Consider the following 11,957-nt stretch of genomic DNA (forward strand, 5'->3'; position numbering starts at 1 on the left):
CCCAGCGGCCCCGTCCTGCAGCTTCGAGGCCAGATTTGGAGTCTGAGGCGCAGCCCCAAGACAGCGTCCATGTTCAGTGTCCCCAGGCTGCTGCTCAGCCTTCCAGGGCTGTGAGCCCCCACATCTGACTGCCCCGGAAGGAATGGGGCCAGCTGCCCCTTTAAACCTGAGGGCGTGATTGCCTTTCCTAGCCATGCCTGCCCACCCCGCGGCACCCAGACACGAGCTTGATGCCACTGAGTCTGTGCACGAAGGTTCCCAGCGCTCCCTCCGCGTGTTGTGGCCACCCCCGGTCGCTGGCTGGGCGAGGCTGGGCTTTGTCTTCCGCGGCCCCGCCCAGTTGCTGTCCAGGGACACTCATCTGGGCAGTGGCCAATTCCCCTGCAGTTCTTCTCAGCGTTTCCTAAGGCACCTAGAGGGGAAATGCCCCTGGTCGCCGCCCCGAGGCCTGTCTCTGGGTTCCCGGCCTCGCGTGTGGCCCACACCCCTGGCCTGAGCATCAGAGGGTCCTTTTGGGTTTGGAAGCCTCACGTGATGGCCGCCACCTGTGAGGGGCAGGGAGGCAGGGTCTGTCTCAGTCTTATTTAACCGTCTCTCCCAGCAGGAAGGGAGACCTGGAGAACAGGGATCAGGAGCACCCTGCAGGCCTTAGTGAGACCCCAGGCCTTTCTCTGTCGTGGCCTCAACCCTACGGACCCCGCAAAGGGCTGGCCATTGTATTTCACTCCAGAGGCTGGAATGAGTAAAGGGTTTCTTGCGAGCCCAGATCTTGTTCCATTAGCTGCGCGCCGCGGAGTTAATGCCTCAGCCCTCAGGAACCAGGTGGTACCGGCCGCAGAAGCGCCACCTTGTGGCTGAAGCGCATCTTGACTTCAGCTGGGTCAGGGAATGGCTCTCCTGCCCTTACCCAGGAGGCAAATTAGGAAAACATACCACACGTTCCCTGAGCAGACAAAGTTCCTTGAGGTGAAGTTGTTTAACCGGCACACTGGGGGCTTCGCGGCAGACAGCTTTCTCCCTGCACAGCGAAGCCAGGAAATGGGCCCATTTTATTAAGCCCCGCCCCGCCCTCACCCCAAAGGCCTTGGCCCAAGTGAATCTCACCGCGGGAACATGTCCTGTCCGGGAAGGCAGAGCACGGAGCTGCCGCGTAGATGAGTGAGGAGGCTGGCTGGCGGAAGTGGCTTCTTCGGGAAGAGCAGGCCCCGCAACCCCAGGGCTGTGTTGATGTAGTCACCCTGATCATGTGTGCTAACCGTTCTGTCCCTAAGCCTCCTCATGACTGCAGGTGACTGTCGCTTTTTCATGCTTTCTCACCCGTCATTTTCTTTCTGTCGGCCACTAGCTAAGGAACACATACGGCGTAATCGGCAGAGTCGGACCTTTTTGGTGGAGAATGTCATAGGAGAAATCTGGTCCGAGCTGGAGGAAGGTAGCGTTCTTGCCCTTGCTGGACTCACGTGTGTGTGCTGCTGACAAAACGGATTCCTGTTTCCTCCTCTTGCACTTTGAGAAAAATATTCCAAATCAGTTGGCTATCAAGACCACTGCTCCAGGGAGTGGGGAAAGCTCTCTTTGGAGCTTGGTTCTGCATGTTCTGAAATCATGTGGACCAGATAGACAAATAGGACTTGGAACCCCCCTCTTCTGGAGGAAGAGGTGCAATTAACTTGGCAGGGAGCGGCCCACTTTCCCATGCTGGGTCTGCGGCAGCGTGTGACATGAGTGTTTGGGTCCTAAAGACCACCCCTCCAGGTCCTTTCTCATCCATGCTAACCAGACCTCACTGCATTCTCCTTAGTCTCCAGTAACTCACTGTGTGTTAATTAGCAACACCACTGCACTAATAAGAGGTGTCGATGTCACTTGGCTGGGTTTACCAAGTCCCACCCACCGGGCCCTTTCAAAGGCGGGGTGGAGAAGCCATCTGTGTAAAGGATGACTGTTCCTGTCCCAGGTGACAAGTATGTGGTGGTGGACAGTGGCGGTGGCACCGTAGACCTGACAGTGCATCAGATACGGCTACCTGAGGGACACCTTAAAGAACTGTATAAAGCAACAGGTGAGACCCTGCAGGACCGTCTCCTTCCAGACTTCTCAGCGGTTCATTCTCTCGGGACCACCAGCACGTGGCTAACTCAGGACATTGCTGCCTGTGTGAGAGCAAAATACAGTGTTACTGAAAACACAACCTATTGTGATTTGGGTTTTGGCATAAAATGAGCCTGGTTCCGATCCTGGCCAAGGGATTCTGTCTTGGAAGTTCTGCAGGGATGTGATTGTGGTTTGGATAAACAGCCTATGGGGTTCCCAGGACACACAGGCTTGGGTTGGGGTGGCCACAGCAGCAGATCTTTCCGTGGTAGAGGCCGGACTGAGGGGGAGATCGTCGTGGGGGCTGGGGAGACCTTCTGGCTTTCTAAGCCGCCCTTGGATTTCACAGGCAGGAAGACCAGAAGATGCCTGTGGGACACTGGGAATGATTTATTGAAAGTAGAATTGATTTTGAGGATTGTTGACACGTGATTTCTGTAGCGAAGGTTTCTGCATGCGGAAATAGAAGAACTTGAGGGCCTTAAAGTGCCTAGTGCAAGCCAGCTTGCACGCGAGGCCACGTCTGAGCTGTGTTGTGACTCAGGGGAGCAGAGCTGGGGGCTTCTCCCGCCTGGGGCTCGGCGCGTGACGGTCTTTGTTAACACAGCGGGCTCCCATTTTGTCTTCGACTCAGGTGGCCCCTACGGATCCCTAGGAGTGGACTATGAATTTGAAAAGCTTCTGTGTAAAATATTTGGAGAGGATTTTATCGAACAATTCAAAATCAAGCGTCCGGCAGCCTGGGTCGACTTAATGATTGCCTTTGAGTCGCGTAAAAGGGCCGCTGCCCCCGACCGCACCAACCCTCTGAACATCACCCTCCCTTTCTCCTTCATCGACTACTACAAGAAGTTCCGCGGGCACAGCGTGGAGCATGCCTTGAGGAAAAGCAAGTGAGTGACTCACCCTTGGCTTGGGAAATTCCGGGGGAGAGGGGTGGTTGTGATGGGGAGGAGGGAGGGACTTGGCCTCTGCTTCCGATCCTACACACTTGCTGTGTGACCTTGGGTGAGTGACTCAACCTTTCTGTTCTGCCATTTTGTCATCGGAAAGTAGGGACGATAATTCCATTTACCTCAAAAGGTTGTCGTGAGGCTGACATGAGTCCATATGTGGTAGGGATTTGGCAAAGCCTGCGGCGTGGCAGGTACTGAGTAAGTGTCACCTCAGGAACATAAGCGTTATGAAATGGGGGGTCTGGGGCTGGCCATTTGGTTGCTGCTTTTCTCCCCACGTCCACAATAGCAGGCGGGCACATCATCACTTGGACAGTATCTGTGGGCTTCTGGAGATCCTGCTTCCCTGAGTCTCTTGGCTGTAGACAAGTGATGGTAGCTCAGCAGGTTGCCAAATGAACGTGTTTGGAAGATTTTTTGAAGTTGAAATTCAAAACTTCCAAGACAAAAATCTTGGATTTCTGAAGCTCTTTATAGTGGAAAACGCCAAACACTAGGGATGATGAATTCACCATCCAGTTTCAACCTCTGAATCCTATCTGCCCCGGTTATTTCAAGCAAAGCCCCCTAGATCACCCTCTAATACAAAAATGTAAAGGAGGGATCTCTATATCATAACTTCTGATGCTGTCATTGTGGAATCAGTAACTGCATCAACAATCCAGTTACGGTTAACATTTTTCTAATCGCCACAGAAGGATTTTGTTAATGTCTCTTTGCTTTGGCATGGGAATGCGGCTGCTCACGGCAAGGGTTGCCCCGGGAATCCCAGGGTAGGCAGCCTCCCGTCCAGTTTTTTCTTGATGCTTACTGGATGACAAAATTGAGTCTTTGTCCTACAGGCTTCCTCTGTCTGGGTTTGGCTCGCTGCAGGCCCTGGAATGGGTTCCTCTGCCCCTGGCGGTTTTACAAATTGGCAGATTAAGGCTCAATCAGGCTCAAGTACCAGCTTATGTCCAGTCTCCTTCCTGGAGCAGGGGGTGGGGGAGGGGAGGGTCTCCTTCCCACTGTCACATCCGGGGACTCGGAGCTTTGCTGGTGGACAACTCGGCGCTCTCAGCGCCAGACAGTCGTAGCCTTCCTTTAAGGGGTGGCCAGTGGCGACCTCTAGCCCACCACTCCTCCCGCTACTGCTCAACTCGGTCCACTGGGAGAAACTTCCCTCCTCAATGGCTCTGTGGCTCTGCGCCCAGTTCACGCAGCAGAGACAGGCTACGTGCTTGGCTTTCCCCTCCACTTCTAAGGCTTTTTAAAGCCTGAGTTGATTTCCGCGCATCCTCCAACGTGGCTGGCTGCTTGTTTGGGGTACAAAGAGGGCATCATTAAGGAGCCATAGAAAGAAGCCTCCCGGTGCCCTTTGAAACCGGGCAGTCACATCTCCGAGCTGCCCACATTGTTCCGTCTGGGCCAGAAGGAGCCTTTCCGCCTTGGCTCCTGAGTCCGTTGCCATGACGTCCGTGGTCTTTGCCTTCTGGGATGTGAAGATGTCCCTGGGAATCGCGTGCATTTCTACCTAAGACCTCACCTTGGCCGTTTCTCTAAGAAGGCCTGGTTCCTTTAGTGGGGGACAAGCAGGTTTGATTCAGGATCTTCTTGTTTGGACAGAGTCATACTGGGCTGATGTTCTCTCGCCCACAGAGGATACCTACTCCTCCTCCTTCCCTGACTAGGGAGAAGGGTGCAGCCAGGTGTGGGGTCACTCCATACCCACATGACTTTTGGCCTAGGCCATGGAAAGAATTCCTAGTTGGAAGACTTGGCCACAACTTGATTATGAGGTGGGGAAGCAGCTGGTGTGACCTCTGCTCAGGGTCAGGGTACTGTTCACTTGGCCCCTCTGAATTTGAGCACGGATGAGGTAACCTGACATAGACGGGGCACGCTCTCTAATAAACAGCCGTGCCTTTTCTTAGTGCCGGGAAGTTTCCAAAGTGTTTTCCCAGATATGGTATCGTGCTTGTCTTCACAGCAGCCCTGGAGGGTCCAGGAAGTGGTAGTGCCCGTGGCTTCTAGACGGGAAGCCTGGAGCTCAGAGACAACACAGGCCAGCTTGCCTGGAGTCCCATAGCTGCTGGGGGGTCAGGCCAGGCTGGACCTCCACAGGCCCCGCTCTGCCCCCCCGTGGTCAAGCTGCTCTGTGGCAGAGACAATGAGGACATCCAGTAGGGTAGGGCTGGCTGTTGTCCTACGGCAGGTGTCTGAGGGGCTGAGGGGGACACACCTAGCCCGCAGGTGTGACACTTCCTGTGGCAGTGCAGTGGACACATCATCTGAACCTCTGTGGACTCCAGTCTGTCTATTGCTGGATTGCAGGTGTGGTTATCAGAGAAAGAGGGGGGCCCTTGAGTTGCCTCCTGGCCTCCCTCAGCCTTTGGCTCCCACTGATCTGAGGGAAGGCTGGCCACAGACACGAGCAAAGTGGAACGGAAGGGCTTATGTCTTAGCTGCAGCGTGCCTGAGGGTCGGGTCGTCGTGGCACTTCGGGGTATTTATTTCCAGGGACTTCCAAACCCGCCCTGCCTGAGATGAGCCGCTGACTGCCACGGCCGTGCCCTGAGGCCCCCTGGGTACGGGTCAAACATTTCCGCTTGTTTCTCTGTGCCACGCCCCTGCAGTGTGGACTTCGTCAAGTGGTCCTCGCAGGGAATGCTGCGGATGAGCCCGGACGCCATGAACGCGCTTTTCAAGCCGACCATCGACAGCATCATTGAGCATCTCCGTAAGTAGCAAGCAGGTGGACACGCTAGGGGGCGAGGCCCAGCCAGCAAGGGGCTGACTTCCCCGGCATCACCAGCCAGTGCGAAGTCAAGTCGGCGGTAGCGCTGGGCTGGAGTCCCGGGCGCAGAGGGACCCAGGCCCCAGGCCCCAGATGGAGGCCCCCATTCTGCCCCCCAGGTACCTTGGAGCAGGGAGCAGCCGACAGCTTGTCTTCACCTGGGCTTTCAGTCTGGCTTCAAAATCAGAGAGTGATTAGCTTCCAGCGATGGGCCCAGGGATCCGCAAGCCCTGCTCCTGTGGGACAGGGCAGGAGTCATGAGTGCTGGGAGTGGCCGGAGAAAGGTCCCCCACACAAGGCCCTGCGGTCCCCCACACAAGGCCCTGCCGCTAAGGGCTGTGTCTGTGGCCTCCTGCAGGCTCCACTCCCGGAACTGTTTTCGGTATCCAGGTGCCCTCCACTTCCACTGCTCCCCAGCCCAATCACAGCCCCGGGGGAGGGGCTTTCTGGAAACCAAGGCGTACTATTACTGTGCCTTCCCCAAAGCCCCTGCTCCCCGCAAGCCTTAGGCCTGAAGGCTCACAGCTCAGCCCCATCACCGGATTTCCGTCTAGCTTCGGTTTTCATTCCTGAGCCGACTGGGGTGCAAACCCCGTTCTTTAAGAGCCCAGCTCTGCACACACTCCTTCCAGCCAGCCGAGACTAGCTTGTCCGCCCAAGTGCTGTGATCCATCCCCCACCTTCTCAGCTCACCCAGTCCCCCACCCCCACCCCCGCCTGCGGGTCCCTGGCCACAGGACATCATTGTCCCTTTCTCCTCTCCTGCAGGCGACCTGTTCCAGAAGCCCGAGGTGTCTGCCGTCAAGTTCCTCTTCCTGGTGGGCGGCTTCGCCGAGGCGCCGCTGCTGCAGCAAGCCGTGCAGACGGCCTTCGGGGACAAGTGCCGCATCATCATCCCCCAGGACGTGGGCCTCACCATCCTCAAGGGGGCCGTCCTGTTCGGCCTGGACCCCGCCGTCATCAAGGTGCGCCGGTCCCCGCTGACCTACGGGGTAGGCGTGCTCAACCGCTACGTGGAGGGCAAGCACCCGCCCGAGAAGCTGCTGGTGAAGGACGGCACGCGCTGGTGCACCGACGTGTTCGACAAGTTCATCTCTGCCGACCAGTCCGTGGCCCTGGGCGAGCTGGTCAAGCGCAGCTACACCCCAGCCAAGCCCTCGCAGCTGGTCATTGTCATCAACATCTACAGCTCCGAGCACGACAACGTGAGCTTCATCACCGACCCCGGCGTCAAGAAGTGCGGCACGCTCCGCCTGGATCTCACGGGCACCGGGGGCCCCGCCGTGCCCGCCCGCAGAGAGATCCAGACCCTCATGCAGTTCGGGGACACCGAGATCAAGGCCACGGCCGTGGATATAGCCACTTCGAAGAGTGTCAAGGTTGGGATTGACTTCTTAAATTACTAACTGATCCTCCCCACCACGGCCCTTGGTCTCAGCTCACCTGCATCTGCTGACCTGACTGTTCTTCCCTGCCCTTGACCCCTGCCACCGCCCACCTGAATTTCAGCAGGGAGGATGAGAACCACCAGGGACAGAAATAACTCGGGATTTTTGAGGGCACGCTGGAGTCAGAAAAGCTGGGGGCAATTGAGGTTGAGGTCTGGGAATACGAAAGCCAGAGTTCTAGAAGAGCAGCTCATTTCATAGGTACCGAGTGGTGGAACCCAGGAGGGCGTCGCCTGGTGCACGCCAGCCGTGGAGATGGCTTTCAACAGATCTGATTGGAGAGGGCCCTAGAGCTATCGTTCTAAACTGGAAGTGAGAGTGTGGAGCCAGGAGATGCTTCATGGCTTTTTCGTTTTTTGAATGGCAGTCAGTCTGAAAGGCCATCCATCTGCAGTCATTTCTCTTTCTATGCCAAGCTCTAATTCTCAGAATGGCAAGTTCTGATGTCTGAATCCTTAAGTAATTCTGGTTCATATCAGTAAGCGTCTGTGAGAAAATGAGGTTGCCGTTTGCCTTGCTCACATCGCCCCGCTCAGGAGTGGCACAGCCCTGACCTTGAAAGTCGTGCCTGTTTTAAGTGAACTCCCCTCTCACTCCTCCCCTCTCACTCGCATCTCGCTAAGCGTTTTCGCTATTTATTCCCACACTTGGAGAAGACTACATGGGTGAGACATGGGCAGGGAATCTGCATTTTTAAAAGCCTGCCCGAAAGGAGTTGGTAGATGTCGATGCATTAAACCAAGGCATTTGAAAGTAGATGTCCTTGGGCCCACTTGCCTGGGAACTCGCTCGCTCTGGTTGAAACTGGTTCCTGGCACTTTTCCCTTTTACAAATGGAAGCCAAGTTTTGGAGAGCAGAACCAGAATCATGGGGAACACCCTTCCACTGGGTTTTGTGGTGTGTGAGCATATAGCTAGCTAGCATCTGCACCCCGCGGGCCTCTCTTGGGTCAACGGTTTGCCAGTGCAGGGTGGCGCTGATGCACTCTTGTTGGCTTGTGGGTCCAGTCAGGCCTCCATCTGGCTTGAGAATGGTGGCTTTCGCCTCATGGGAAGGGTTTGGGGAGGAAAAACAAGGGGAAAAAAGGCACCCCAAGAACAGGGCTGCCTGAGGAACCATCTGGTAGGTCTGCGATAGTCCTTTCTTCTGCACTGTGCATTCAGGAACCAAATGAGGAAAGATCAAGAATCTCAGTCAGGCAGTCTCATCTGTTCAAAGCTGTTTCCCACCTGCTGGGATACCTTGCAGTGGAAATCACTAGAGGTATGCGAATGAATGGGAGATAAGTGAGACTTCAGCAGCAAGTTGGAAACACCAACTCAGCCTCATAGCCAGTATGCAGATTTTAAACTAACATTTCCAATTTCATTTTAACATGTCTTCTTTCCACATCACCTGCTGCAGAACTCCCTTCTAGAATATAATATGAAGCTCCAGCCAGCCGCAGAACCAGAGAAAGCTAACTGAACAGCAGGGCTTTGTATGCAGGCCTGAGGTGGGTTTGCAAGGGTTCGCTCGCTGCCCGCTCTGCTTCCAGCTAAATGTGATGGTTCTTTCTTTGGTGTTTCCAGCCATGCTCCACAAAATAAGACTTTTCAATTCGTTATAAGTAATATAATTTTATGTACATACGCTAGACGATTGTACAGATTATTTCTACAACGTGCTTTTCTTGTTAAAAAAAGAAAAATGCTCTTCGAATTTTGTTGGTGATATTGCTGCCTTTAATTTTCCATGGTTTCATGTAATTGTGCTTACAAGCCATTGACTTTTACTGATACTAAGTTATGGGTTAGTTCGCAAGGCCAAGCAAGAGATGAGGTCAGATACGCTGTGTGGATGGATCACTTGGGACATCAGCTTCATCAGAACTTTCTCCACCATACCCTTCCCAAAATCTCACAGTTTATATTTAAAGGAGCATAATAGATGGATTCTCCTGTCCAGTCTTAGGTGGCTGAACATTCTGATTCTAGAAGCAGTGTGACAGAGAAAACTACACAATCTTTTGCATCTCTGCCCTCCCCCTGTGGGGCCAAGTGGGCTCTGAGGGCAAGGGTGGTCCACCATGTGATTTTTTTCAGGGTACCAAGGTCAAAGGAAGGACTCAGGGTGCACATTCCAGCCGTTGCACCAGTTTGAGTGTGTAACGTAGCCAAGTCCCTGTGTCAGGCTAACGTAAGGCCGTTCCCAGTGTGCATTCGGATGTCTCCTTGTCTGTTTCTCTCGAATGAGTTGATTGACGCCACAGTATTGGCAAAGAGGGGGGAGGTGATAATGTAGCTGGACTTTCTTCTGGCCGTAGAGATGCAGCCCCAATAATCAAACTCCTTAAAAGGGAGCCCTAAATCCATCCCTCCTCCCTCCTGTCCCCACTGAAATATTCTAGAGTAAAAGCCCCGGATAAGTACACTTGGACACACTTTGTAATCTTAGCAAGTTTCTCAAAGGCCTGTTATCTTGATCCATTACCCTGGCATGTATCTGATGTCCATGTTTCCTGGAAGCAGATCTGTCAAAGAATTTCCTTTGTGACTGCTCTTCTGTACACAGCAGGCATTAATAAATGCTGGATGACAGACATGTTATAGACGGATGAGATGAGAAAGAGCAGCAGCAAAATAGGTGCTTTTCTCCAGTGATGGCTAAGATGAGTCCAGATGACAAAGCCTGCCTTATCCTTAGAATGTTACTTAGATCAAGTTTAGCTTTTAGAGCCCAGGTCTGGTTAATTGCCAGGTAGCAAAGAATCGCATGCACCAATATCAACAGGAGTTAAAAATGCATTATTAGTTGAAGATCGAATTTCACATGGTAGAGATGAAGTTGCTGTGATTAAGCTGCATATTCATGCTGGGAAATGACTCACGTGAATGACTGGTACCATTGTCGGCCATAAAGTCCCATCTCTCATCTGCTTGGAATATGTAATATATTCTAAACAATCCGCCATTGGGGTGTTGTTCACTACAAGATAAATTCAAACTTTACTGAACTTTGCAGCAGTTCACAACTTGACAAGATCAAGTATTTGCAAACTCTGTCTTCAAAAATGTCTAATAAAACAAAACTTTGGATCTCATGTGACGTAGGCTGGTTTTTTGGGGGGGGGAGGGAAGGGACTGCAAATTTGTAAATACAACTGTAGACACATCATCACCACCTCTACACCCCACCTCCAGTGGAGACTGACTTCAGGCTGGGTGTTGTGGGTGTGGTTAGCATCCGTTCTAACCAGATTTGGCCCCTTTGATGGGAACCAGCTGTCCACAAGCCCATTTCCCACTAACCTAGAAGAAAGCTGCCTTGCCAGAGAGAAGTCAGATATGCCGGGGTGGCCGCTGTTGGTAAATACCAAAGCCAGAGCTTGGGAGGAATGCCGACAGGCCAAAATGATAGCCTCTAGACCCTTGGGTTTATTCCAGGACTATGTCCTGGGTCACCTTCCAGAGGGTTCCAGAAGCTTCTGGGAAGTCTGAGGTAGGGGATCCTTCCTACCTGGCTAGTGGCATCAGCCTTCATATGACGTTTAATTCCTGGGAGGGTGTGTGAGGCAGTTCCCTACAGGAAGCAGCTGGGACTGGCAGCCTGGGTGAAGGCACCCAGCCCCTCTGTGTGGGTCACACAGTGGGCGACTCCGTGGCTTCAATCCAAGGAGGTGTCAGCTCCCATAAACTAAGGTTGCTTAGAAAGTACTGTGGCTCCACCACCGGCCCTGCCCCCAGCACCCCCCCCCCTTTTTCTTGGGGACCTGCCCCCTTCTCCCCTATTCCTGTCCAGGCCACCTGCAGCCCAGCCTTTCCTGCCAGACAGAAGAGAAGGGGGAGAGAAGTGGGAGGTGAGAGAAGGTCAAGGGAAGCAAGTGTTTAGGGGTGGCTGCCATGCATCCCCCGCCTGGCAACCCCTCACCACTTACTCAGGCACAGCTAGCCACCAGGAAGGACATGAGGAAGGACATGGCCGGTTCCACTGACCCTCCTCCTGCACAGGGACCCAGTCCTGGCCTTCTGCAGTGCCTGCATCAGTAAAAAGGGGCTTACAGGGGTCCCTGCTGAGACGCCCCTCCCAAATTCCAAACCTCTGAGGGGGCCTCTGCTGGGGGAGGCTGAGCATCCAGAACTGAGAAGGGTTTCTCTGACCGAACACTTGTTTGGCAAATCCCTGGATTTCACGAAACCCCCAAATTCACTATGGTCAGCTGCTTCATCCCCAAGGGGGCTAAGCAAGGCTGAGGGGGAGGGGTGTCTGGCCCCGCCCCTTGCCCCTCCCCCCTGGCGGGGTGAGCTCACAAAGGCCAAGAAGCCTGGAAAGCTGGTCAGAGAGAGAGGCGCCCCCACTTCCCGGCTGGCTGGCATCAGATCGAGATCCCCTCGGCCTACGTGAGTAAAGTGGGAGGGGAGAGAGAGGTGAGGGCGGTTGGGGTGGAGGCTGCAAATCACCACCCCTGACCAGGCCCAAGAATAAAGGTGGCTCTGGAGGTGAGGACACCTCATTTTCCCGCCCTCCCCTCCCACTTGGGGGGCCCTGAGTCTGGCTTTATGGTCTGGCCTCGGGCACAGCTGGTGGCCATACTGTGTGCATAGGTCATAGTGGCTGGATGTGTAACAGGCAGGGAGAGGGGCACCCGTGAACCCCCAAACCTGCCTGCTCTAAATAGGTTCTGCCATCCGCCACTTCAAGAC

General features: G+C 54.2%; 1 protein-coding gene across 5 annotated transcripts in view; it reads left to right on the forward strand.

The window, feature by feature from the left end:
* HSPA12A (heat shock 70kDa protein 12A) overlaps nt 1-10,357 on the forward strand; it is a 122,153-nt gene extending 111,796 nt beyond the window's left edge. For 4 of the 5 annotated variants that reach the window (XM_012723512.1, XM_012723511.1, XM_012723513.1 and 1 more), the window contains 5 exons: nt 1,346-1,432; nt 1,958-2,062; nt 2,729-2,987; nt 5,666-5,769; nt 6,595-7,682. In XM_012723512.1, the coding sequence (XP_012578966.1) occupies nt 1,346-1,432; nt 1,958-2,062; nt 2,729-2,987; nt 5,666-5,769; nt 6,595-7,232 (1,193 nt within the window). In that variant the 3' untranslated portion in view covers nt 7,233-7,682. Of the gene's footprint in view, nt 1-1,345; nt 1,433-1,957; nt 2,063-2,728; nt 2,988-5,665; nt 5,770-6,594 lie in introns of all 5 variants that reach the window. The other variant, XM_012723510.1, reaches the window with a different exon arrangement.
* The last annotated feature ends 1,600 nt before the right edge of the window (nt 10,358-11,957 follow it).

Source organism: Condylura cristata, unplaced genomic scaffold (assembly GCF_000260355.1).
Source record: "Condylura cristata isolate star-nosed mole 26May11 unplaced genomic scaffold, ConCri1.0 scaffold00011, whole genome shotgun sequence".
NCBI classification, from domain to species: Eukaryota; Metazoa; Chordata; class Mammalia; order Eulipotyphla; family Talpidae; genus Condylura; species Condylura cristata.